General features: G+C 61.7%; 10 protein-coding genes across 10 annotated transcripts; 6 read left to right on the forward strand and 4 right to left on the reverse strand.

Annotated features, from left to right (window-relative positions):
* Positions 1-44: 44 nt before the first annotated feature.
* On the reverse strand, positions 45-1745 carry PAN0_010d4131 (uncharacterized protein; the record flags this gene model as incomplete). Its single annotated transcript, XM_014800585.1, has 1 exon — positions 45-1745. One exon carries the CDS (start codon positions 1743-1745, stop codon positions 45-47), a length of 1701 nt encoding a protein of 566 aa, XP_014656071.1.
* A 439-nt stretch (positions 1746-2184) lies between these two features.
* On the forward strand, positions 2185-3038 carry PAN0_010c4132 (guanylate kinase; the record flags this gene model as incomplete). The annotated part of the gene is made up of 2 exons (XM_014800586.1): positions 2185-2410; positions 2479-3038. 2 exons carry the CDS (start codon positions 2185-2187, stop codon positions 3036-3038), a joined length of 786 nt encoding a protein of 261 aa, XP_014656072.1.
* A 53-nt stretch (positions 3039-3091) lies between these two features.
* Positions 3092-3787, reverse strand: PAN0_010d4133 (protein-l-isoaspartate o-methyltransferase; the record flags this gene model as incomplete). Its single annotated transcript, XM_014800587.1, has 1 exon — positions 3092-3787. The coding sequence occupies one exon, from the start codon at positions 3785-3787 to the stop codon at positions 3092-3094; it is 696 nt and encodes a 231-aa protein (XP_014656073.1).
* A 712-nt stretch (positions 3788-4499) lies between these two features.
* Positions 4500-5524, reverse strand: PAN0_010d4134 (E2 ubiquitin-conjugating enzyme; the record flags this gene model as incomplete). The annotated part of the gene is made up of 6 exons (XM_014800588.1): positions 4500-4534; positions 4630-4707; positions 4808-4955; positions 5029-5117; positions 5191-5434; positions 5516-5524. 6 exons carry the CDS (start codon positions 5522-5524, stop codon positions 4500-4502), a joined length of 603 nt encoding a protein of 200 aa, XP_014656074.1.
* Positions 5525-5928: 404 nt separating this feature from the next.
* On the forward strand, positions 5929-7664 carry PAN0_010c4135 (inositol phosphorylsphingolipid-phospholipase c; the record flags this gene model as incomplete). Its single annotated transcript, XM_014800589.1, has 2 exons — positions 5929-7447; positions 7528-7664. The coding sequence occupies 2 exons, from the start codon at positions 5929-5931 to the stop codon at positions 7662-7664; spliced, it is 1656 nt and encodes a 551-aa protein (XP_014656075.1).
* A 67-nt stretch (positions 7665-7731) lies between these two features.
* Positions 7732-10275, reverse strand: PAN0_010d4136 (uncharacterized protein; the record flags this gene model as incomplete). The annotated part of the gene is made up of 1 exon (XM_014800590.1): positions 7732-10275. The coding sequence occupies one exon, from the start codon at positions 10273-10275 to the stop codon at positions 7732-7734; it is 2544 nt and encodes an 847-aa protein (XP_014656076.1).
* A 921-nt stretch (positions 10276-11196) lies between these two features.
* On the forward strand, positions 11197-16479 carry PAN0_010c4137 (vps54-domain-containing protein; the record flags this gene model as incomplete). Its single annotated transcript, XM_014800591.1, has 1 exon — positions 11197-16479. The coding sequence occupies one exon, from the start codon at positions 11197-11199 to the stop codon at positions 16477-16479; it is 5283 nt and encodes a 1760-aa protein (XP_014656077.1).
* A 983-nt stretch (positions 16480-17462) lies between these two features.
* Positions 17463-18659, forward strand: PAN0_010c4138 (epressed protein; the record flags this gene model as incomplete). The annotated part of the gene is made up of 1 exon (XM_014800592.1): positions 17463-18659. The coding sequence occupies one exon, from the start codon at positions 17463-17465 to the stop codon at positions 18657-18659; it is 1197 nt and encodes a 398-aa protein (XP_014656078.1).
* A 661-nt stretch (positions 18660-19320) lies between these two features.
* Positions 19321-22356, forward strand: PAN0_010c4139 (kexin; the record flags this gene model as incomplete). Its single annotated transcript, XM_014800593.1, has 1 exon — positions 19321-22356. The coding sequence occupies one exon, from the start codon at positions 19321-19323 to the stop codon at positions 22354-22356; it is 3036 nt and encodes a 1011-aa protein (XP_014656079.1).
* A 1624-nt stretch (positions 22357-23980) lies between these two features.
* Positions 23981-25505, forward strand: PAN0_010c4140 (mip family channel protein; the record flags this gene model as incomplete). Its single annotated transcript, XM_014800594.1, has 2 exons — positions 23981-24029; positions 24103-25505. 2 exons carry the CDS (start codon positions 23981-23983, stop codon positions 25503-25505), a joined length of 1452 nt encoding a protein of 483 aa, XP_014656080.1.
* Positions 25506-25937: the final 432 nt, after the last annotated feature.

Consider the following 25937-nt stretch of genomic DNA (forward strand, 5'->3'; position numbering starts at 1 on the left):
AACACACGTCGAACACGAGATGATAAAGGGTATCGTATTGGAGCTCAGTTCTGGATGCGTTTGCGCTTGACGTCGATCTTGCGTGCGTCGACGCGACCCTGCTCAAACGCGTGCGAGTCGCGCTTGTACGTCGTCTTGGCGCGCTTGCGCAGCTTGAGCCCCGAATGCTGAGACGCAAGGTAGTCGTCGGCGATCTTCTCGGCATCCTGCCGGAAGCGCATCAGCTGGCCGGAAGAATGCCATCCCGCACCACCCGCGCCGTCGTCCGCCTCGACCTTGGGCTCCAGCTTCGGCTTGATATCTTCCGACCCGGCGGCTGTGTCGAGATCGTCGGTGAGATCGATAATGTCGCGCTCCAGCGCCTCGTCAAAGTGCGGCTTGATGTCGTCGCCCAACGCGCCGTGTGGATCGGAGCCATGCGCACCGTCGTCCATATCATAAAAGCGATCGGTACCAGCGTCGTCGTCGTCATCGTCATAGTCCATGCCGTCTTCGAGCTTGGCATTCGCGAAAGCGCTACCGCTGTAGCCCTCACTCCACCGCCCATAGCCGGCACCATCCGCATTGGACATTTCCTGCTTGACCCCGTTCCGGGACGGTTTGACGTCGTCTTCATCGACCACGTCTTCGAGCTTGACATTGCGCGAGCCGGACTGGGACTGCCTTGGCAAATCCTGCGACGGTTCGGGCTTGACCGAGGCGGGCTGTGGTGGGTCTTGAAGCCGCTCTTTCTCCTTCTTGACCTGCGCCTGTTCGGTCTTGTGTGCGTCGTCGAGGCGCTTCTTTTCGGCCTCGATGGCGAGACGCATCTCCTCCTTCTTCTCCTTCTTTGCGAGCGCGATGAGACCGGCTGCGACGCCCTGGCAGTAGGAGTTCTTGCCCGTCTTCCCAGAGACCAGCTTGGCGGCCGCCTTTTCGTAGGCCCACGTGAGCACCTGGTTGTGCACCATCTCAAAGGCGTGGGCGGCAGCGACGGTGTTGACTGCGAGCCCGTAGAAGGTCCAGCTGAGACGGCTTCGGTTGGCAGACGAGGTGGAGTAGGCCTTCACGTCGAAGAAGAGGTTGACGGCGACGGCAATCTGGTTGGCCCAGCTCTCGTTGCGCGGGCTTGCGCTGGTCTGGGAGACGATCTCGACGATCGACATGCCTGCGCGTGCTTGGTTGGCCTCGGCGTCGGAGGATGCGAGCAGATCGGCTTGTGTGAGGTTCTGGGACGACATGAGTCGTGTGGCGAGACGCAGTGCCTGTTGCGCCTCGGCCTCGCCAGTGCCGGGATGCTTGGCGAGGGCGAGCGACTTTTGAATACGCGAGAGGATGCCGGCACTGACACCAGCGAGCTTGGCCTCGGACTCGGAGACGGAAGCGACCCCGTCGGTGGCGAGAGTGGCAATTCGTGCGATGGCATACAGTTTGTGCGAAGAGGGTCCTGGGGTTGTTGAAGCGGTCCTGCTCTTCTTGTGGGCATTTCGCTTCCTGCCACGGAAGTCATCGTCGCTTTCGTCGCCGTCATCTCCGTCGCCGCCGTTCGGTCCGTCTGTGGCATCAGAGTCATCATCCTCGTACTTGACCCGTCCTCGATTGACTACCTTCCGCCTCGATCGTGCAGGTGCTGCTTTTGGCTCAGGGTTTGACGAGGGAGTGGCTGTGGCATCGTCCGAGTCGCACAGGTCGATGATGTCGGGTTCAGGCTTCACGCGAGGCTTGACGTCTGCCTCGTCCAGCCGGGATCGTGCAAGCTTCGGCATGGTCACCAGCCGTGTCCTTCATGTGTCTGCACTGATAGCATGTGGTTTGGAGGGAGGGAGTGCAGATTTGTGTTGGCTACGAGTGAAGGAGTGAAGGCTGCTGAGTCTCATCTCGGACCAGCCGAGCCTGTTTTCTGCTGCAGGTCTGCACTCGACTGCAGGGCGCGACAGGTGTTGTTCTTCGACACAGGCCCTCGACTTGACGCGTAACCCTGCCGAAAAAGCACGAGAGAGCGGACCCTGGCTCCGTCGGCTTGGCCGCGGCTTTCTTTTGGCGTATAATAAAATTCGAGTCGGAGCCGAGGAGGCTCTAAGCTTTTTAACCTTTTCCCCACAAGAAATCACCTTTTTTTGGCATGCTCGTACACGGCGGTGCCCTCTACCATCACCGTCTTCCTACATCATTGCCGCTGTGCTGCCTACCAAGTGCTGGCGATCGATGAACCGCATTGCTCCTTTGGCTCACCTTGCACGAACCTCCAACATCAGTACGCGCATCTCCGCCTCTTCCGCTAGAATGTCGACTTCCAACTGGGCCTCGACGCCGCCCATCCCTTCGGACAAGCGACCGATCGTCCTCTCGGGTCCCTCGGGTGTGGGCAAGAGCACGCTGCTCAAGAAGCTGTTCGAAGAGTTTCCCGACAGTTTCGGCTTCTCTGTTTCTCGTATGTGCTTCGCTGCTTTGCTTTAGAATCGCTCGCTCCTGGCTGACCACGCTGCCCTCCGCTTTTAGACACAACACGAGACCCTCGTCCCGGCGAGGTGCGCGGTCAGTCGTACCACTACGTCACGCGCGATGAGTTCGAGGCGCTGGTGCAGCAGGGCGCCTTCCTCGAACACGCTCAATTTGGCGGTAACCGCTACGGCACGACCGCCAAGGCCGTTGCCGATGTGTCGACCGAGGGCGTCAAGGGAGCCGATGGCAGCACCGACGCGCGCCGCGCCATCCTCGACATCGACGCACAAGGCGTCAAGCTGATCAAGGCCAACCACCCATCACTCAACCCGATCTACATCTTCATCTCGCCGCCCTCCTTCTCGACGCTCAAGCAAAGGCTGACGGGCCGTGGCACGGAAACCGCCGAGTCGGTTCACAAGCGCCTCACCATGGCCGCTAACGAGATGGAGTACGCAAGGCAAAAGGGCGCGCACGACTGGATTATCGTCAACGACGACCTCGAACGCGCCTACAGCCTGCTCAAAAAGGCCATCAACGAGACCTTGCAAAAGGGCGACGACGACCAGATGCCAGCAAAGGACGACGATGAGCAGCAGTGGCTCAGCCAGCAGTAACCATCTCACACGCTTTTTTTGCAAGACACGATTTCGATTATCGACCGCCGCCGCTACGCTTCCCACTGCTTGTCGGCATCCGTGAGAGGCACGTACAAGACGCCGCAGACCTTTTGGCTCGTGATGGTTCCGTCGTGTGCCTTGTCGATCTGGTAGATGTTCTGCTCCCCCGAGCCATTCTGCTCCTCGACGGGGATAAACACCCTGCCCGGCGCCTTGAGTTGGTCCAACAGTGGTTGGGGCACACCGGGGGCTGCAGCACCCACATGGATCGCATCAAATGGCGCTTCCTCCGGAAGCCCCTTGCGACCGTCGCCACAAATGTTGACGATCGATCCGTCGTTGAGCTGCGCCTCGAGTCTGTCTGCCCTGAGATTCGAGTTGGCCTGATCAACGAGCGATTGAATGTGGTCAATGCCGATGACCTTGGCGGTACCTCCTGCGGTAAGGTGGTGGAAGATCGCCAGAGTGTAGCCCGAGCCCGAGCCGACGTCGAGCACCTTGGCAGCAGAATGGAGGAAGGGCAGCAGATTCTCGGCAGCGTGCGCATGCATGTGTGGTGCCGAGATGGTCGCGCCATACCCGATCGTCTGAGGCGAGTCTTGATACGCCTGTCGACGAGAGGGCACATAGTTGGCGCGATCCACCTTCGCCATGGCATCTGCAATCCGTGGCGAGCTGATCAGCGATGCATTGCGCATTTTTGTGATCAGCTCGGCATTCGATGCGCCCGAGCAACGCCAAGCCATGTTGAGAAGGCCAAGAAGGATTGCGATATTTTCGGACCTGATTGGAGGAATAGCGATTGAGAGTCAAGTGTTGAGCCAGTGATAGAATCGAGGGCAGTCGATACCAGGTGGTCGTGGGGATAAGAGGAAGAGGGAGCTCCTGTCTAGCGCCTGAAAGGCGTGGCGTGTGCGCAGCTGCGCCTCCACTTGCTGCGAGGAACTCCAGCCAAGTCCGAAAAAAAGACGACCAGCCAACACTGTTGCAGCGCCTCGAGAGCGCAGGTGATTCATCGGTTGATCCGACTCCTTGTGATCCCGTTGCTGCGTCATGCCGTCTCATCAGCGCATGTGACCTGGACCAGGCGGCGATGCCTGCGCAAGCTAGCCAAAGGACGCCATCGACGGAGCTGAGTCTCATTTACGAGCCTGGCTGGCGACTGGCCAACTCATGCAGGGTCCAATCTCAAGCCAGCAGCAGTGGCTAAAAATCCAACAAGCACCGGTGCCGCTCCACGCGACCCGGTCCAAGTAGGAAAAGCCGCGTAGGAAAAGCCGCGTAGGAAAAGCCGCGCTATCTCCGATCCCACGCCAGGCGCAACACCCGCCCACACCAACCTCCTCTTTGTGAATCTTCTGCATCGACACTCTGGCACACAGCGCTCGGCTCCAACAGGACTGGATGCTGGTGGTAGAAGTACATGAACGGCGAACAGAGCTTTCTAAGGGGCAAGTCCTACTTGGCAACAACCTTGTCGTATGTGGTTCCCTCTGTAGTGGCAGGACAGGGAGAAAAGAGCATCGAGGCGGTGTGAGTAGAGGCGTCCCTTGCCGACGTGGATCAAGCGCGAAGTATTTGAACGTACTGATTGCTCCGCCGCCAAGGCTGCGTTTGACGTTGCTGGCAAACACTGATCGGTCCTTGCGCAGGTCCTCGGCTGCCTCTGTGATCGTCGATGCCGTTGTCAGGGGTCAGATTGGAGACGTCAGCTATCGGTAGCAAGACACGAAGCATATCGATCGTGTGCATCTGCGTAAACGCACCTTTGTTGAGTGGGTCGTCGGCATTGGGTTCGAGGAAGAGGTACTGCAGACCGACCATGACCGAGTTGAGGTTGAGCACGGGCTTCCAGTCTTCGCGCAGGATGTTGAGGCACACGTTGCCCTCCAGGTCGACGTTCGGGTGGTAAATCTGCAAAGAGGCGAGCATCAAGCGTCAGTATCATGACAGCACGCGATCGGCAGTATGGATGTGGCATGCGCACCTTTTGTGTGCACTTGACCTTGGGCGGGTCGTGCGGGTAGTTGTTGTTGATGGCAAAGGTGAACTTGAACGAGCCGGCCTTGTACATTCCTGTGAGCAGAGATGCGCCGAGGCGATGGTCAGCTGGGAGCTTCTTTGATTGGTCTGTTCCGATTGCACTCACCCTCGTCGGGCTCGATGGTGAGCGTAAAGTTGAGCACGTCTGCTGGATCTGGGAAGTCGGTCTTCATGGTCTTTGGCAGCTCCAGCTCGGTCAAGTCTGGCGGCATTTGGCAGTGTCGGGTCAGCTCATACTTCGATGGAGAGGAAGCACCGGACCGCTTACCCTTCTGGACGCGAAGCTGTGCGGGCGAGGTCTTGGGCTTCTTCTTCTTTGCCGACTCCTCCTCCTTCTTCATGCTCCAGATCTACCGCGGCAGTACATGCGAAGGTTTCGTCGTCAGTGGCGGCTGGTTCCGACAGCACATGGCACATTTCAAGGAGCTTACCTTGATCATGGTGGGCAACTTTCACGCAAGCGCGCTACTCTCGGTTTCAATCCGCTGTTGGCTGCGCAGTTGAGGAGAAGATGACGCTTCGGTCCACGGTCGAGTCGCCTTTCTGTGGGAGAGCGTGCTTCGAGATGGTCTGATCTGGACAAGATTCAGAGCGTGCTTAGAGTGGTGCGTGATGAAGATGATCTGTCGGTGGTGTCCCGATAAGGAAGCGGTAGGGGGAGAGAGGGAAGGGTTGGCAAAGGTGGAGCGGAAATGCACTGGCTTTCACCGATCGGATCCGCCGATCTTTTCCCTCGCCTTCAGGCAGCGGCGCCGGAATTGCCGCCAGCTGCTCCCACGCTTCGACTCAGCAAAGCTTCTCCGCACGCGCCGCGTGTCATTTCGTCGAGGTGGAGGTGTGCATCATGTTCATGCAGCTCGAGGCACGCTTCGCCGGCGAAACACACACACAGAACACCCACCTCGCCCCGGTGCAAGATCTGGACGACAACCATCACTCTCTTTTCCTCCGCGACGAATCGCTGACCGCCATGCCGCGCCTGCCGTCGTCGGCGTCGAGCTCGGACGCTGGGCACGCTTCGTCCACGTATGCGGCGCCCGTCCCATCGCAACCCAGCGCGCTGGACGACCGCAGGATCAGCATCCTCACGCTCAACGTATGGGGGCTCAACTACATCTCGAAGCTGCGCATCGCGCGTATCAAGGCCATCGCCTCGCACCTCACTGCGCCCTCGACGCTGCACTACGACTTTGTGTGCCTGCAGGAGATCTGGTACGAGTCCAAGGACTGGCGCTTTCTGCGGCACGCCCTCGCCGCACGCTACCCGCACTCCAAGTTCTTCTACTCGGGTGCCTTTGGCTCGGGCCTCGCCATCCTCTCGCGTTGGGAGATCGTCGAGACGCGCACGCATCCCTACTCGCTCAACGGGCAGCCCATCCACGTGCACCACGGCGACTGGTTCGTCGGCAAGGCGTGTGGTGCCATCACCATCGACCATCCGAGGCTCGGCATGCTCGATGTGTGGAACACGCATTTCGTCGCGGCAGGAGGCGAGGATGGGCCCGAACATCAAAGGTCGCATCGCATCATCCAGGCGTACGAGCTCGCGTCGCTGTGCAGGAACAGTGCTGCGCAGGGCAGGCACGTGGTGTGCGTGGGCGACCTCAACTCGACGCCGCCGTCGCTGGCGATTGGTTTGCTCAAACACGTCGGAGGGATGTACGACAGCTTTCTCGACTCGCATCCGCAGCTGCACGAGCATGCCACCTCGCTAGATGCAGAGGCGCCACCGGCTGGGCTGGGCAGACGTGGATCGGTGGCAGCGCGGCCGGATCCGCAGAGGGCGATTGACGAGCTCGGCGTCACGTGCGACTCGCCGCTCAACACCTGGACGGCAGGCAAGAAGCTCGATGCGCGCGCCACGCGCGGTGCGGGCAAGCGGCTCGACTACATCCTTTACCGCGGCCCGCTCGCCCGCTCCGAAGCTTCTGCGCTCGCGCACAGTGCGTCTGCGTCGTCGCGTGGCCGTCTTAGCTGCGCCTCATCCTCGGTCGTGTTCACCCACCGCATGCCCGGTGTCGACTGCTCGTATTCGGACCACTTTGGTGTCGAGTCGGTATTCAGCATCGCAGACGACGCCGACGCAGCGTCGGTGCGAGGAGGTGGACGAGAGGACCAGGCGCGTGTGCTCGGAGCGGCGCTCAGTGCGTTAGCGGGAGGCTTTAGCGCCAGCCGCGCGACGCAGACGAGCCACTTTTACGCGTTTGGCGCAGCGCTGTTGTTGGCGGTGGCGCTGATTGTGGCGAGCATCTTCCAGCCGCTCGCGGGCGTCAATCCGCTCTTTGTACTGCTCGCCGTCGTTGCGGGCTGGGCTGGCACCACCATGCTCTACAGCGCAGTCGTCTGGGGCGAGTGGGAAAAACGTAAGTCGAATCCAAACCCTCTCTATTCTTTCTTTCATCCGGTGGATTCAGCACTGACAGCAGTGCGTGGATTTGAACAGGAACACTGCGCACCGTCATGGAGACGCTCGAGCTCGAGATCGGCCATGTGCGCCGCGGCATCCATGTCAACACCAGTGCCAGCACTGCTACGGCTGGAGCTGGACCCGAAACCGTTCGCGAAGGGCCTCTGTTCTAACCACACACGCATCTTTGGTCAAGGGGAATGGATAGATTGTCTAGAACTGCCTGTGGTTGCGACGTGCTCAGGCTGTGATGCCTTGGCTTGTGTCGGTAGGATGACGTGGTGTAGTGGGTGTGGTTGCTGAGGGATGCTGCGAGTGGGTAGGCAGTGCGCCATTGGTGTTGATCGTGAGTGCGGCTTGCGAGGCGGGCGTGGATGCGGACCATCGCGTAGTGCGCGCTCCTGCAGGCCAGCTCGTCCTGTCCATACCCGCGGTCAGCGATGCCACTACGCTCGTGGGCCTCTTGGGCATGGGGCGTGTAAACGTGTCGATGGCGGCGTTCTTGCGCACCACCGCCACCTTGTCCGGTCCAAATCGCAGTCCCACCGGAATCTCGCCGTCCACCTCCACCGTCACCACCGGCTGCAGGATGGCCACCTCGGAGCGGGGCAGTGCAGGATGCCGGATGGTATCGTCGGTGACTGCGGTACGATCGTATCCGAGCCCGACGCCTGCACTCGTGCTGATGCGGCGTGCGTTGAGCACCGATCCCGGAGATCGCATCGACGAGGCGCCGTGCTTGTCCACGAGCGAGTACGTCGAGCCGAGCCCGACCGAGCTGCGTCGCGGGCCCACGCCGTGCGGCGCGTGTGTCTTGGGCCGATTGAGCGCGGCGCTCGAAAAGTCCCAGAAGATCATCTTGCAGTCTTCACCCACCGAGGCGAATCGATAGGTGCGATCGTCCGAAGACCACCGCCACGGGTCCCAAGCCAGCGCCGACACAAACGCCGTGTGTCCCTGGCAGCGCGCCACGATCCTGCCTTCCCTGGGCGCCCAGACGGTGACGAGATCGTCCTGTCCGCCCGTGAGCACAAACTTGCCGTCGGGCGACCAGGCGACACAGTGGAGGCCGCCAAAGTACGACTCAAAGGTGTCGAGCAGCCGCTCGGCGTTGAGGTCGGCGATGCGCAGGATGCCATCGTCGGCGACGAGCGCCACGTGCGAGTAGTCGGGCGAAAAGGCAAAGTCGGTGATGCGCGTCTTGGCCACGGCCCAGTGCGAGACCGGATTGAGCCGCGCCCACGACGTCTCTTTTCCCTTGCCCGAGAGTCCGTTGCCGTTGGAGCCGGCGTTGGCGGCCGCTACCGCCGCCGCGGCTGCGGCTTGCTGGTATTCTCGCGAATGCAACGCAGCGCCCGAGGGCAAGCCGGAGGCGATGGGCACGGAGCCTGGCTTGGTGACGAGCAGCAGAGGCTGACCCGAGGAGGAGGGATCGGCGGCCTGACGACGCTGCGAGAGTGTGCCGGGCGGGGTGTGCGATTTTGGTTTGGGGAGGTGTGTAGCGCTGCCGCTGCTGGAGGACACGGCGGCTTCGCCTGCATCGTTGTGGGTGGTGGTGGTGGCATGTGTGGAGCTGGTGACGGTGCGAGAGCCAAGGACGGGACGCGATTCGGTGATGCTGCTGCCGAGGCCATTCGTCGACGGGCCGGTCGCCGAGTTGGAGGCGAAGGAGGCATTGGAGGCCGAGGTCTGGCTGGCGGACATGGGTGCGGAGGAGGGTGCGGTGGAGGCAGCAACGACGGACTGAAGAGCGGCGCTGGAGGAGGAAGCGGTGCTGTCGCCGGCAAAGGCGTCCCAGGTGGCGGGGGAAAAGTCGCTCGAGTCCTCGCGCTCGCGGTCGTAGATGAGAACGGAGCCGTCTGCGTGCGCAGCCATGATGAGGTTCTCGCTTCCAGGCAGCCAGCGGAGTTGGGTGACGGCGGAGCTGGTGATGCAGCCGCTCTTGTTGATGCGGGTGTACTTGGAAGCGATGGGGTCGAGCCAGATGATATCGCCGGTGACAAAGCCGATGACGATGTCGAGGCGGTCGTGGGCGCGGGTGAAGTGGTTGACGTCGTGGGCGGATGGAGAAGCGCTGAAAGTGATGCGAGCGAGGCTCTCCTTTGTCCTGCCGTTGGTGTCTGCGAGCCAGAAGAAGGAGCGGGCGTTGGTGAGGAAGGTGAAGTGCTCCGAGTCGGAGCGCGCAGCGAGGATCTTTGCGAGATCCGGGTGGGTCATCATGCGATTGACAAAGTTGCTCGAGGTGTTTTTGAGGCTGTTCTTGGGACGCGACGGTTTGGGGCTGAGCTTGCCCATGGATTCGCCGAGGCCGGCAAAGCCCATGCCAGCGCCGCCGATGCCGGCGATGCCTGTCAAGGGGCCGGAGCTTCCTGGAGGCAGGCCGCCCGTCAAGCTCGAAGATGGAGCATCGATGCCCTGTGAAGCGAGTGGCGCTTCGAGAAGGACGACGCGTGCAGACGAGGCGGCAGCATCCGCGGCAGCGTTGGAGTCGGCGCCCTTTGCGTTTTTAGAGGAGACGGGATAGCGGAGGCTGACGGTGGAGACGCGCGGGGTTGGGTAGACTGCGGACAGAGCGAGCTGCGTGGTGGGTACGGGGTTGAGGTGGATCATGGGCTGCGGTGGAGGGGTGAAGCGGGAGGTGCAGACATACATGCCCTCGGGCGCATCGAAGGACTCGGTGGACATGACGGCGGCGGTGGGAGCGGCCGGCTGTGCAGAGACGAGTGTCGTACCGCCTGGCAAAGGCCGGATGGTGGACGGCGGAAAGACCATAGGGTAGGACATGATGAACCGAGCGTGTGCTGCTAAGGCAGCGCTGCGTTGATGATGGTGGTGGTGGTGAAGGAGCGAAGGCCAGGGCGAAAGTCAACGTGCATCCGGGTGATGTCGATTGAGGTAGGATATGCGGGTGATGCGATCGGCGTCCGAGTGACCAGGAATCCAGGGATGGAGGCGAGGGAGCGAGTAGGCCAGCTAGGAAGTGGGGCAAGGAGGAGGGAAGGGGAGGGGAGGAGGAGGAGGAGGGGGAGGAGGAGGAGGAGGAGGAGGAGGAATGAACGATGACGGGAGCGCTGATTGATTTCGGTTTGGCCGGTGCGTCGAGCGGAGGTGGGCGTGGGTCCGAAGGGGCCGAAGGGGCTGGAGGCAGGGTGCCTGACCTGAGATTGCGTCTCACTTGTGTGGCTCAACTTGTCTTGGAATCACCGCCACGCGGAGGAGCCGAGCAGCAGGACTCGAGCTATGAAGCCATGGAAGCACCTCCAAAAGTCTGGGGTGCGGAAGTGTGAAGGGCGTGCGGAATCAGCCGAAGCTCGGGTTCTGCGCACAGACAGGGCTTTGGCCCAAGAGGGAGACGGCGCAGGAAAAGCTGCCCCCGCCGAGCCCAGTCGGAGCGCCAATTTGCGAGGCGTCGTTGGGCTTTCTCGGTTGGGACTCGCACTTGCCTCGCTCCATCGTGGGTTCGGCCTGCTTCCGACGATGAGATGGCATCCCACGATGCACCCCATCGGCTCTCCCACGTCACTCGACCGACGCGATGTATTATAGCTCTCGGCTGTGCCGATCCGGTCTGCAGGTCGCTGCAGAGGCGCAACAGAGTCCAAGCGGCTGCAGCGCCAAGGCGAGGCTCGTCTCCACATGCCACGCTTCACGACGAAAATCGTATACTGTTAGGCCCTGTCTCTAACAAAGCGGAACAATTTCGGCATGGCCGCCCAACACTTTCTCGACATCACGCCGAGCGACCAGAGAGATGCACACACACTACTCTCACACACGCGCGGTTGGGCCAACACACCTCCTGCTTACCATCCCCTGTCTCCCATCGACGCGCATTTGGCGGCATCGGCTCATACTTCTCAATCCACGCCTTGGAGCGTCGGCACCATGTCTACCGGCATCGACGACAACGCGGCTCCGGCCTCGTCCAGTCGTCATGCCGCCTCGTCTTCCATACCCAATGCCGCCCATCACGAGCAGGCCTCGTCGCTTCGCAATGGCATCGCTAGTCCACAGAGCCCCGGATCAGAAGCAGACTCGACCATCCATTCCACCGCCTTCGCTCCTAGCATCCTCGCATCGCGTCTGGGTAGGAGCATCTACTCGTCGACTGCTGCAGCTGGCTCCTCGCTCAGCCTCGCCGGCTCAGGTGTCAACTCGCCCGCGCTCGCCCTCACCGGTTTCAATGCAGTCTCCACCGTGCTCAACAACCCATCCAAGCGTCAGCATCCCATCGATCCCAAATCATCCCGTTTCCCTCCCGTCGCATCCAGCCATGTCCCCGCCGACATTCCCAAGGTCAAAAAGGCCGAGCTCGAACCTTACCTCTCCACCGTCAGGCCAGAATGGGACCGCTTCATGCGCAATCAGAGCATGGGAAGGCAAGGCAAAGCCACGTTGGAGCAGCAGCAGCAGCAGCAGCTACGCTCCCAAGAATCGAGCCATGACTCGGAACGGCTCGGCAAATCCGACCGCCGTCACCGTGCCACGCCGAGCATCGCCTCCCTCTCTGCCGACCTTCAGGCCGTCCCACCACCACAGGCTCGCAAGCGCCTCCCCAACCTGAGTGCTGTGCCGCAGATCTTCTTCGCCGAGGACTTTGACCTCGCCAATCCTTACACCTTTGACCAGGTCACCGAACGATACAAGGCCACCTCCTCCTCTTCCCCCGCGCACCCCGACGGCGCCTCGGCACCCACCTACGACGTCGCCCTCAACCAGATGCTTCAGGAAAAGCTCAGCTACTACTCGGACGTCGTCGAGCAGCATCTCATCATCGAAATCGGTCAGCAATCCTCTTCTTTCTTTGCCGCGCTCGAGAACCTCAACGACCTCAATGCAGAAGCAGAGAGTTGTCTCAGCAAGATCCACGCGCTCAACTCCGACCTCGACCACATCGACGCAAACCAAGCACGCAAGGGCCTCGACGTCATCCGACACCAGCATCGTCGCCGCCAGCTCGAACACCAACAGTCCGCCGTCGTCGACGTGCGTCACATTATCGAGCGACGCGACCTCGTTCGCCTCCTTCTTCAACAGGGCGAGACAGAGGAGGCACTCGAGATTCTCAATGCCCTCCGATCCACCTTGCGGCCAAACATCAGCGATGCGCATGAGGCAGAAAACAGCCTTGCCACACCTCAAAGTGCTGGCCAGGATCACATCAGCATCGATTTTACAAATCTCGGCTGCCTTGCATCCCTCCCTGGCGAGCTCCAACAGATGGAACAGAGCCTCTCGACCATGCTCGAGCAAGACCTCATCGCCATCCTCAAGCAAGACCATCAAGCCCGTCTGTCGTCCCTTGACAAACAACCCACCTCATCCGACTACTTCACCGGCGCTGCCAAGCCGGACGATCCGCAGGGCTCCCACATGGGCCTCACGCTCGGCACAAACGTCGCCGCCACCGAGTCGGTTCTGACCCCCTCCAAACCGCCCGCGTCGCCCTTTGGTCACTCTGCCAACGCTCTCTCCTCCGACGATGCTCAGCTGGCATCTCGTATCAAGCCGCTCGTCATCGGTCTCGCGCGTACCGGTGGCATCGAAAATGCCGTCGCCGCCTATCGCGACGTAGCCATCCAAGCCGTGCAAGACGCCTGGAGCACCTCGCTCACACGGTCGGCTGCCAACACGGACGAGACCGTCAACTGGCTCCTTGCGCAGGATGCCTCCAAGCCCATCGACCACGACGCTCTGCCGCCACAAGCTCTCCCCATCCGCGACATGGACCATTCCGCCTTCCTGCACATGGCACGCTCCCTCTTCGATGTCCTCATCGAGTGTCTCAAGGGTATCGATGCCCAGTGCAAGCTCCTGCCCCGCCTCTTGGACGAGTTGAATTCTTCGCAACAAGTCAGCCGCGACCATACCCAAAAGTCCAGCACAGCTCCCAACGGAGAAGCCTCGCCGGACAGTACAGTGCCTTTGCCGCCAACCATGCCAGAGGGAGTGCCGACCAATCTGCCGGCCAGGCTATCGGACGTCGTCGTCGCCTCGGCAGAACATGCGCACACTCTGTCTGCGCGCTTGCTTGCGCTCCGCGCACCTCCGCACGCCGCCCTCGAGCTGCCTTCCTTCCTGGTCGTCTTCCAGCTCTGCTGGAGCTTCGTCCTGTCTTCCGAGCAGCTCTGCCGCAAAATGATCGTAGGCCTGCGAGGCACCGTACTCAGCCAGGCCAAGGGCTTCCTCGCCACCTTCCATCGCCGCCGCATCGAGCGCGCAGCCAAGGCTGTCGAGGAGGAGACTTGGGCCCAGGCAGACGTCGGAGCCGACATCCAGGCCCAGATCCGCCTCATTGTCAGCAGCGCTGTTGAGGATCCCGCCGAGCTCGTCGTTACGGCAGGCGACCATCAGCGCGACACCAGCACGCAACAAGCTGCTCCCGAAGCCGCCGAGGCGGAGCCGTCTACGACGTCCAAGACGCTCGTCATCGAGGACAGGCAGTACTTTGTCGTCGATGCCAGCCTCGACGTGCTTTCGCTACTCGTCGACTACATCAAGGTCATCATCAACCTACCTTTGCTCACCACCGAGGCCATGGCGAGGGTGGTCGAATTCCTCAAGCAGTTCAACTCGCGCACGTGCCAGGTGGTGTTGGGCGCCGGCGCCATGCGCTCTGCCGGTCTCAAGAACATCACCGCCAAGCATCTGGCGCTGGCCTCGCAGTCGCTTTCCATCATGATCTCGCTCATCCCGTACATCCGCGAGACGGTGCGTCGCCACCTGCCGCCCAAGCAGGCCGTCATGCTCACCGAGTTTGACAAGCTGCGTCGCGACTTTCAGGAGCACCAGTACGAGATCCATGCAAAGCTCGTCGCCATCATGTCCGATCGCCTCACCGTTCACTGCCGCACGCTCAGCACCGTCGACTGGAACAGCGCCGACAAAGGAGGTGCCAACGCCAATGATGCTCAAACCGACGCAAATGGCACGGAACCGGAGCCGAACAAATACGCGGTGGATCTGGTCAAAGAGACCGCCACGCTGCACAAGGTGCTGAGCAAGTACCTGCAAGGCGTCGTGGTCGAGCACGTCATCGGCCAAGTGCTTCGCGCGATCGATGCCCGCCTTGCACAGGAATTCGAAACGATTCCGATGCAAAAGCAGCAGGCAATAGACCAGATGCAGGCAGACGTTCGCTATCTTGGAACCAAGCTGTCCACCTTGCAGCATGTCGAGTGGAAAGACGAAGCGCTGCAACAGGTGCTCGAAGCCAAACGCGCAGCCCAGCCACCTGCCATTAGTGTGTCGGCATCCGCAGGCACCTCGACGCCCAAGGACGAGACTGCACCTGGATCGCCGGCTGTCGACAAGCCACCATCATCGCCGTTTGGTCCAGTCACCTACAAGCCACGCATTCCCAACATCTTTGCTCGTCGCCAGCAGCAGCAGCAGCAACAGCAACAGCAGAGTCAGTCGAACAGTCCACGTGGCTCGACCGACATTCCTGGCACTCTGACTCCGAGCGAGACACGACGTTCTGCCGAGGCGACGCCGCGCTCGAGCCTGCAGCAGCAGCCGACAACGGCGTCACAGAGGCCCTCGCAAGAGACTGCAGGCGTAGACAACGCCGGCGTGTCGGGTCCCGAACCGCCAAGCAAGATGGAAGGAGCTGGTGCGCGCAGCATCGAAGAAGAGATGCACGACGTGCCGCCAACCCCGCCTGCCAAGAATGATGTGATCCAACCGACGGGTGCGGCCAAGGATGGGGAGGAAGACGTTCGCGCGTCGGAAGATCTGGTGGCGCCTGTCGTGCCTGCACCGGACGCGGTTGCGAGGGTTCTCAAGGAGGGCACTCCCCGCGCCTCTGCCGATCTTGCCGCCGAACCGGCTACGCATGCGTCTGCAGCGCTTGATCAGGAGGCACCCGCTACTGCGGTCACCGATGATGCCGCGCAGGCGGGCCAGCAAGGAGGCGTTCGGAAGAGCGAGGATGAAGCCATAGCAACAGCAGAGAGCGCCGGGGAGTCGGAAAAGACGGACGAAGCAGCAGTCGACGCAAAGCTGCAGCAGAGCTCAGAAGATGCTGCCAAGGCTCGGTCTTCGATCGACGTCAGTGCTGTCAGTAGCGCTCCAGTCCCGGAATTGTCGACACCGACCAAGGCGACGAGTCGAGCGCAGGGCGTATTCAGTGGCGCCGAGTCGTCGCCTGTGCGCAGCGGTGCATCGACGCCAGCGACTGCGACGCCGACGGGCACGCCCGCCAAGCCGGGCAGGATGTCTCTCAAGGAGCGTCTGGCGGAAGCAGCCCGGAAGCGAGCACAGCAGAGTGCGCCTCCTGCGCCGACGGCTGCGCCTGCTCAGCAGAGACAGCCTGTCCAAGCGTCGGCAGCCCCGAAGAGCGAGGCAAAGGGTGCCGAGGCAGTGCCAGAGAAGTCGGACTCTCTCGGCGTCGAGACACCGTCCGCGAGTGTCGACGAGGCCAATGCTACTCCGGCTGTCTCAAAGGATGAGGCACAGGCTGCGGAAGCGGTACCCGAGAAGTCAGACGCTGGTGAGGTCGACACGCCGTCTGCTGCCGTTGCGGAAGCCAAGGCAGACGATGGCAAGCCCACTTCGGCGGGCGCGAGCGAAGCCACAGCACAGCCCGAGGATGCAGCCACAGCACAGCCCGAGGACGCTGCCAAAGCACAGCCCGAGGACGCTGCAAAGACAAATGGCGTGGAGGAGGCGAGTGCCGAAAAGGAGGCAGAGGTCCTAGCAGTAGCCGCAGCGGACGAAGCCATCGCCGTGTCGGACTCGACGCCAGCCTCGACGGTCGAAGCTTCTCAGGATGACGCTGCAGCTGTCAAAGCCGAGGTCATCCTGGAGCAGAACGATGCCGATGCTGCCGAAGATGGCGATGGTGATGGTGATGGCGACGAAGGGGAAGCGGAAGGAGGCGATGCAGACACCCACGAGGCGACGCACGACTCGGCGGTGAGCGGTGCGTCGGGCGCGGGCGGCAAGAAGAACAAGAAGAAGAAGAAGAAGGGCAAGAAGAAGTAGATGCCGCGCGAACGACAACACTCATGTCGCCTATGGCCTGCTGCAATGGAGCTGCACAGTTGCTCAGCTCGGGGTGACGTCTGTGGTGCTCGCGACAAGGTGTTGCCTGTCGATGAGGAGGGGTCCAAAAAGAGGGATGAGGGATCGATCGGGTGTGTGGAATCGGGAGGCGTTTTCCAGTCGATCGATGAACGTTTGGAGAAAATCGCCGCGAGCGAGGGCTGGGGGCCGGCATGAGCGGCACGGCCAACTTCTACGCCTTGGCTGGCGAACCCTTGGCCATCATGATGCCGAGGCTGACCCTCAAATCTTCTTCTTCTGTTTCGTAGTTCGTATCTTGCGTGAAGATGGTCAGCATGACCGGCCTGTTGTTCTCCGAGATGGCGACTCGAGATGCCGGGCGAGGACGATAACCACCCTGAAATGAAGAGCGGGCGCCGAAATTTCCAGCCGCAGATGCAAAGGGTGCACTGCCAGACCACGCCGCAACCGCGTGGGATGGGCTTTTGCGCGCAGCACCGCCCTTTTTTGGACCTTTTCCCAAGCGGCTGTCTCAGGCTCAACTCCACTCCACTTTTTTCGGTCGGCGGTGCTTTCAGACTGGGGTGCAGATGCACAGCTGGGAAAAAGAAGGTGCACTTGGTCTGTGTGTCGTTTTTGAACACCGAAGGGCGAGGGCAAGGCTCGATCTGCACATCGAGCGCCCGTTGCCTGCCGCATATCACACGGCTCCTGCAGCGAAAGTTGCACCGCCCGCCCAGCATCTTCACATCCGCACGCTGCACTCGCCGCGTTACGTCGCCAAGGGTCCACCATCTGCAACTTGTCTGCCCAGACTAGTCGCCTCGTCAAAGTGCTTATAGTTAGGCCGAATCGCTCAACCAAAGTTTTCCACGGCTACAGCACAGTCGACTCGTCCAGCGCCTATTCGCCTCGCTTCTCCCTGTCTCTCTCTCTCTCTCCGGGTGCACCGTCTGCCGTCGATGTCGTCGTACGCGTTCCAGAGCCCTCGGGCGCAAGCGTCATCGGCGTTGCCTCCCAACCACCATCCATACGAGCACGAAGCGTACTCGCACCACCATTCCGAGCAGTACGCGCCCTACTCTGGCTATCCCGATCAGCACGCAGGTGACCACGCCAATCTTGGCGACAGCTACGACAGCAACCCATCGCGCCCGCTCGACCGAGGACGCCGCAACGACGACCGCGACGACGATAACCACGACTACGCAGACACGCGCGCCGACAACATGACGTCCGAAAAGGCCGACTATGGCGGACCGTACGCCGCCAAGCGCGCGAGCGGCAACAGCATCTGGACCAAGGACGACAAGCGGGCGTTGGCGTCGCGCAGCGTGCCCGCCAAGATTGCGCGCGTGCTGATCGGCAACATCATCCTGGCGCTGATCATCATCGTGTCGATCATCTGCCTGATCGTCATGTTCCTGCGTCCGCCCAACGTGGCCATCTCGGGCGTGAGTGTGCCGAGCCAGTCGGGCGTGACGTACGAGAACGGCGCATTCGCATTCAACGTGAGCGTCGACATTTCGGTGAGCAACCCGAACTCGATCTCGGCGAGCATCAAGAAGCTGCAGGCGACGGCGTACGACTCGCAGGACCAGTCGAGCGCACTCGGCCACGGCATCGTGCGCGACCAAAAGATCCAACCCAACGCCAACACCACGGTGGTGTTCCCCTTCCAGATCAAGTACGACCAGACGCAGGATACGGATCTGAGCATTCTGCGCAACATTGCTGCCGACTGCGGCCTGAATCTGTTCGGCGGCTCGTCGAGCGGCAGTTCGGGCGACCTGAGCTTCCTGTTCAAGATCGAGGTGGACGTCGAGGTGCTCAGCATCACGGTGCCCGTCAACTTCAACAAGAACGTCTCGTTCCCCTGCCCACTCAGCGGCTCGAGTGTGCAGGGCATCCTGAGTGGATTGGGCAGCGCGCTCACTGGCAGCGCACGTCGGTGGCTGGATGGCGATGCGCAAGAAGAACACGAGAGCTTCCCCGCCGCACTCGTGCGTCGAGAGCTGGCCAAGACCAACGTGGTCGACCTGGCCAACAAGTGGGAGCGCGACGTGAGTGCGGCCGAAGTGGTGGGTGCGATTGCCGACGGGCTCGTGAGGCGCTACTCGCCGCTCACGCCCAACGACGACCATCACGAGGTGCTCTGATCGCCCATTTTGTATCGCTTTTTTGCTTCTCAATCGACATGCATGGACATTCTTATACTGCACTCCCAAGCCTGTCTGTGTGATTGTGTGCGGCCGAGGGTGATGATCGGGGCGAGTGCCTTACAGATTGCTGTGCAGAACGATGCGCTTGAACCTGCGTGTGTTGGCAGTGCATCGGGCGGCGCGAGCGATGCAGCTGAGCTTTGGGCCCTTGCATACGGCCCAAGCGAGGAGAGCTGGCAAAAGTGCGCCACGCCTCACCCAAAGTGCCAAAATCCCACAGCGACAAGGCACGGACGGCAGGGTCGCCACCCGCGCCTGCACGTTAGGCTTCCAGCAAAGCCAATTCCACGAACACACGCTCTCTCAGTCTGCCAACAGTTAAGGCTCGGCTCGCGCCTCGCTGCCTTCCGACTGCACACAAGTCCAACACACGCTCATCCGCACTGGCTCGCTCGTGCCCGCATCCAAACGGGACTTTGCGTGTCACTTCCATCTTCCATCATCATCGCCCGACATCTCGCTGGGGCTTCTTCCATCCTCTTTTCTTCTTACACACTCCCGCTCGGTCTGACGTTTCACCACCCATGCTGCAAGCGCACTAAGTTTTCCACAGCTTCTTCAACGCCTTGCTTGCCTCAACGGCACCACTCCTGGAATCATGATCAGGGTCATCAAACTCAACGCCTCGCTGCTTCTGCTGCTCAGCGGCATGCTCGCCCTCGCAACTGCACAGATCGCGGATCCCAGCGCCGGCGCCCTCGCTTCCTCACAGTGCTCCTCCGGCGGCAGCGCACTGGCATCGATACCAGACCAAAAGTACAAGCGCTCCACGCACAACCACTGGGCGCATCAGAAGCGCACCGTCCCCCTCCCTTCAAAAAGGTCGTACGACACTCACCACTACTACGTCGTCGAGCTTGACCCCCGCGCAGCTCAGGACATCGATCCGCGCGACGTTGCACACGCCCTCGACGCAGAGTTTGTCGAGCGCGCCGGAGAGCTCCCGCATCACTGGCTCCTTCGCTCCGAGAAGCCAATCTCACACCAGGCACCGGCGCTCGACAAGCGAGCGTCCTCCTCCGCATCACCTCTCGAAGCGAGACCAGATGTGCCAGAGCACCACGATCCCGTCCTCCAGCGATGGTCCCACATTCGCCGCTCGGCTCGCGAGCCTGGCTTCACCACAAAGCACAACCTCTCTAAGCGTCACCACCTCGCTGCGCTCTCCATAAAGGCGGTCGAGCGCCAGGTGGTCCGACGCAGGCACAAACGCAACGTCATCTACGACCCCGAACACATGCCCCACCTCTATCCGGAACAGCGCGACCCCATCCCCGCCCCTGACGGCTGGCCATTTCGTGAAAGAAAGCCCGAACCGGGCCCACGACCGCCCGTCATCCCCACCGCAAAGACCGCAGACATGATGGCGCAGTTCAACATCAAGGACCCCATCTTCACCGACCAGTGGCATCTCGCCAACAACCGCAAGCTCGGCAACGACCTCAACGTCACGGGAGTCTGGGACCAGAACGTCCACGGAGAGGGCGTCACCGTCTGCCTCATCGACGACGGCCTCGACATGCACAGCCCCGACCTCAAGGACAACTTTTACGCGCCTGGAAGCTACGACTTTAACTCGCACACCGACCTGCCCCAACCGCGCGAGAGCGACGATCAGCACGGCACCCGCTGTGCCGGCGAGATCGCCGCCGTCAAGAACGACGTATGCGGTGTGGGTGTCGCGTACAAGGCAAAGGTCTCGGGCGTACGCATCCTCTCCGGCCCCATCTCGGACGTCGACGAGGCCGCCTCGCTCAACTACGCCTACCAGGAGAACGACATCTACAGCTGCAGTTGGGGCCCGCCCGACGACGGCCGAAGCATGGACGCGCCCAAAGGCCTCATCGCCAAGGCCATGCTCAACGGCGTCCAGAACGGCCGCGACGGCAAGGGCAGCATCTTTGTCTTTGCCGGCGGCAACGGCGGCGCCTCGGACGACCAGTGCAACTTTGACGGCTACACCAACTCCATCTACTCCATGACCATCGCCGCCGTCGATCGCGAGGGCCAGCATCCGTGGTATTCGGAGATGTGCTCCGCCATCATCGCCACCAGCTGGTCCTCCGGCAGCGGCGATCACATCCACACCACCGACGTCGCCTGGAATGGCGTCAACCGCTGCACCGCTTCGCACGGCGGCACCAGCGCCGCCGCGCCGCTCGCCGCCGGCGTCGTGGCGCTCGGCCTCAGCATCCGTCCCGAGCTGACGTGGCGCGACGTACAGCACATCGCCGTGCGCAGCGCGGTCAAGTTCAACCCCGAGGACCCGGACTGGCAGCAGACCCAGGCGGGTCGCCACTTTAACCACAAGTACGGCTACGGCCTCATCGACGCCTACCAGTTTGTCGAGGAGACCAAGCGCCACAAGCTGGTGAATCCACAGGCGTGGTACGAGTCGCCCAACGTCACGCTGCCCGCTACCGAGACGCTCATCACCGAGGCGGGCACCGAGTCGACGTTCACCGTCACCGAGGACCACCTGCGCAACGCCAACCTGGCGGCGCTCGAGCACGTCACGGTGCGCGTCTGGATCACCCACCAGCGCCGCGGCGACGTCAACGTGGAGCTCATCTCGCCCCACGGCACCAAGTCGGCGCTGGCGCGCTCGCGCCGCTACGACGATGCCACCACCGGCTTCCCCGGATGGTCGTTCATGACGCTCAAGCACTGGGACGAGTCGCCGGTGGGCGAGTGGAAGCTGCGCGTGTTTGACCCGGCGCATCCGAACAAGGTGGGTAATCTGTATGCGTGGAGCATGTCGCTGTGGGGTGCCGCCATCGACGCGGGCAAGGCCAAAGCGTGGAACTTCCCCGAGGACTCGGTGGAGTTCCACGAGACGCTCGCCGCGGCGCCCGAGACCACCGTGATCAAGCTGCCACCCTCGTACACGGCGTCGGCGCAGCTCAAGAAGCCCACGGACCATCTGCCCTCGGACCACGGTCAGGCCGAGGGCGAGTCGCACGTCGATTTCACGAATCACAACGGCAGCGTGCCCATTGGCGCAGTGCAGCCCGAGGCCGATACGGGGTATATTCAGGGGCTCAAGAAGAACAGCACCTGGGTTATGGTTGCCGGCGGCCTCGTCGTCATCTTTGCGGCGAGTCTGGCGGCGTTCTTTGTGATGCGCAAGCGCAAGCTCGGACGCGGCGGCGCAGGTGGGGGCGGAGGCGCGGGCGGGCCCGGGTACGAGTCGCTGGCGGGCGATGAGGAGGTGGCGATGGGCGAGCTGGACGACGGTGCGCGCGGTGGACGCGGCGAAAAGTCGCGCCGCACCAAGGAGCTCTACGACGCGTTTGGCGAGGCGTCCGAGGATGAGGAGGACGACCAGCTGGCGGCGCGCGAGGGACGTGGATTGCTGGGCCGCCGCGGTGCGGGTGGTGCAGACGAGCCGTACCGCGACGATGTGGACGACGACCTCGATGGGGATCGCCGGTTCGCATTGCACGATGGAGGCGACGACGACGACGAGGCCGACACCACGCTCGCCGGCGATGCCGAGGGCGACAAGGTCGAATCGCGCACCGACTCGCCCTCGGGCTCCGGTTCGGGCTCCGGATCCGCAGCCGATGGCAGCTGGCAAGACGCCGCCGACGACGGGCGCGACCTGATTGCCGGGCTCAGCGCGTCCAAGTGAGGCATCCGCACTTCACAGCATGGCCGTTCTCATGGCCGTGCCCACACCAAGGACAAGCGTGGGGGGATTTGCAATGGCATCAATCCTTGAACCAATAGCTGGCGCTGGGATCGTGTGTGGTCGAACGCCTAGGCTGCGTGTGAGTATGAGCAAGCGGTGTTGGAAGGCGTGGAGCAAGAAGCCGTGCTGTGCTGGTCTAGCCTCTGCGTCAAAACACCGACTCTCGACATTGTGCCAAAGGAGTGGGTTTGTGGTCGACGGGGAGGTGTCGGGGAGGAGGGCGAAATCGGGCAGATAGGAAGAATCGGGGCCATCGATGGCGCGAGCAAAGTCGCGCGGGGTTCACAGATGCGGGCAGGGGCAAACGGCAGCGAGAGTGGGATGCTATTTTTGGGCACCCAAAAAATCCCCGACGAGTCCGAACGAGATGCGAGGTTTGGCGGCGCAGGGTGACGTCGTGCAGTAGCCTTCACTCCGCCATCGCCGTAATGTACACCCACGGTTGGAGCCGCCCCACCCCCCTGTTCCTCCCCTTCGCTGCGGAGAACGATAGTGCAATCTATTGACAATCACCCGGAGCGGTTCTGGCTAAGGGGTTGGTACAGCTTGCTAGCGGAAGATGAAGTGATTACAGCAGGTCATTGGGATTGAGGATCAGTACGAGAGGGCTACTGCAAGGAGCTCCGGAGGCGGGGCAGCGGTTGGCTCTACCTGCCGATCCCAGCAGCCCCCAAACCATATCGAGCAAGAGGCTTTTTTCTGCTCCGAAAAGGCAAGAGGGATGGGCATGTCTCGGTTGCACGACGCCCCCGTGCATGGGCAAAGTGGTCGCGATTGCGATTGGTAAAGTGGGATCGCGACGCGCAAAGATCATCATCAGGCCACTGCGTTCGGAGCGCAGCTTTAGAGTTCCGCCGCGTGTGGTGGGTGGGTGGCCTCGATCCATGACGAAGGCCAGAGGTCCGACAGGGCGGCGGAGTTCAAGTGTCAAATTTCAGGCTGCTGCAGTGAGGTAATCCCCCACCCTCTCTCACCCTCTCACGCTCCTTTTTTCGCCCAAAGGAAAAATGGGGCTTGGCATGCCAGTGTTGCGAGAAATGCTTTTTTTTTTTTTTGGCAGGGCTGTCAGTCCAATTTCGGCGTTTGGTCTCGCTGTATGCGCGCTGCAAACAGATGCAGCGGCTAAGCACAAGAAACCGTCCGCACACATATCGTCCGACGAGCCGCATCGATCCTCTCCAGCCCAAGGCAAGCACGGCAAGTAAGGCAAGCACATTCTCATCTCGGCTCGCACGTCCTCTTTTTTCTAAGTCGGGAAACAGCAAGTTTCTTCCGCCTCGTCAATGCCTTGATCGCCAATGGTCGCCATGGAGAGTCAGCCCGCCCCGCCCCTCCCGTCAATCGCCCAAGCTCGCTCCGTCGGGCAGCCGCCAACCTCGCCAGCCTCTCTTAAGCAAGTCCGGCCTGACATTCATCGTCGCCTACATCCACCATCGTCTCCTTCCGTTGCTCTGTTCAGGACACTTATACCCGCCGGAAAGAGTTCAAGCGGATCGCATCCAGTCTACATTTTCTTCATCACTCCCTCCAATCCGAATCGTACGGTCGCGATACCACTCTCAAGATGGCTACCACCCAGGACGGCCAGCAGATCTCGCCAACCACCAACCTCAGTAAGTTCCCTCCTTGTGGCGATTTTGCAGTCTGAAAGCGGATGCTAACATCGCTGCTTCCCGCTTTCAACAGCCAATCCGCAGCTTCCTGCCGCTGGAACGGGAGTGTACAACCATGCCGCTGAAGAAGAGGCGCACAAGCGCAACACCCAGGCACGTTCGTCCACCGCCACGGCTGTAGGCAACGGCACCTCGCACGAGACGCAGTCGGCAGACCACCAGCACGGCGGCCTTGCCACCGCCCCGACTGGCGCGCCCGTCACCACCGGCGACGGCAACCCTCGTCAGATGGTTGCACAGCCGTCCATCTTCTCGCTCGGCTCGGGCCCTGTTGACGGCCAGCCCATCGAGCAGCCGACCTTGCTCGAGCGCCGCGAGAGCATCGTCATCGAGGAGCAGCTGCCAGACTTTATGAAGGTCAACGAAAAGGAGCACAAGCATCGCCACCACTACCGCGCCGCCCTGCGTCGTCGTCTCGAGATCAAGAACAACATCGTCGCGTTCGTGTCGGAGTTCGTCGGCACTGTGCTCTTCCTCTTCTTTGCCTTTGGTATTGCCACCGAGGCCGCCAACGCACGTGCTTCGAGCCAGAACAACGGTGCGGTCACCTCGCTCTCGCAGAACGCACCTCCGGACACTTCGGCGCTGCTTTTCTCGTCGCTCGGTTTCGGTTTCTCCCTCGCGGTCAATGCCTGGACCTTCTACCGTGTCTCGGGTGGTCTCTTCAACCCGGCCGTCACCCTGGCGCTTTTCCTGACCGGAACGCTCGGCTGGTTCCAGCTGATCCACCTCACCATCGCTCAGATCGTCGGTGCTATCGCCGCCTCTGCTCTCGTACAAGGCATCCTTCCCGGCTCGCTCAACGCCAGGACCACGCTCGCTAACGGTACCACCATCGCGCAGGGCTTCTGGCTCGAATTCTTCCTCACCGCACAGCTCATCCTCGTCATCTTCCTGCTGGCTGCCGAGAAGCACCGCGGAACGTTCCTCGCACCCGTGGGTATCGGTCTGGCGCTGTTCATTGCCGAGCTTCTGGGCACCAACTACACGGGTGGCTCGCTCAACCCGGCGCGTACGTTTGGCCCCGATGTGGTGCTGGGCACCTTCGAGGGCTACCACTGGATCTACTGGATCGCTCCCTACTCGGCCGCGATTGTCACCGCCGGATTCTACCAGCTGCTCAAGTACTTCCAGTACGAGTCGGCCAACATTGGTCAGGATGCCGACGAGAGCAAGCAGGTGTTCAAGGACGCCTACGGCAACGTGATTGGTGTGCTCGAGACCATGGCTGCCTCCGAGTTCCACTTCATCAAGCAGGAGGCCCAGCCCGCTGAGAACGAGGGCACTGTCGTCTCCAACTCGTCCCACCAGGCCGGTCTGACCGCTGCGGGCATGATCAAGAAGTCGCGCGAGGAGCAGGAGAAGGCTGCAGCCATCAACCTCGCCCCCTCCGAGGTGCACAACCAGGTCGCCTAAGCGCCCGACCTCTCACCCGAGTTGCACCCGCATTCCCGCACACACACCCGTCCCCGCACGACTTGTCTAATAAGCCCACACGGCTACCACACATTCGACCCACCAAAAGATCAACTCCGATGCTTTGCTCCCACAGCCCGCTCTGATGAGTACGCCTGTGTCGTTTGCTGTCACGTCTCGGTTGAGTCGGTGAACCTGCTCGACTCCTGTCTTGCGCTGGGTCAAGTGTTGCGACGCGGCATGGTCAGTGATCTTGGCGCCTCCGATGCGGCTGTGATCCCCTCGTTGGCTCACGCGCCGAGGCCATGAGGACGCTGTGTTTGGCGCAAGGGTGAACTTGTCTCTGTGGCTTTGCATCGTACTCTTGTCCGGACGGCGCGTGAGGATGGCAGCGATTGTCGCACTGGCTTTGCACGCCCACTAGCCCACCTG

The sequence above is a fragment of the Moesziomyces antarcticus genome (genome assembly GCF_000747765.1).
Source record: "Moesziomyces antarcticus DNA, scaffold: scaffold_v10010, strain JCM 10317, whole genome shotgun sequence".
Taxonomy (NCBI): domain Eukaryota; kingdom Fungi; phylum Basidiomycota; class Ustilaginomycetes; order Ustilaginales; family Ustilaginaceae; genus Moesziomyces; species Moesziomyces antarcticus.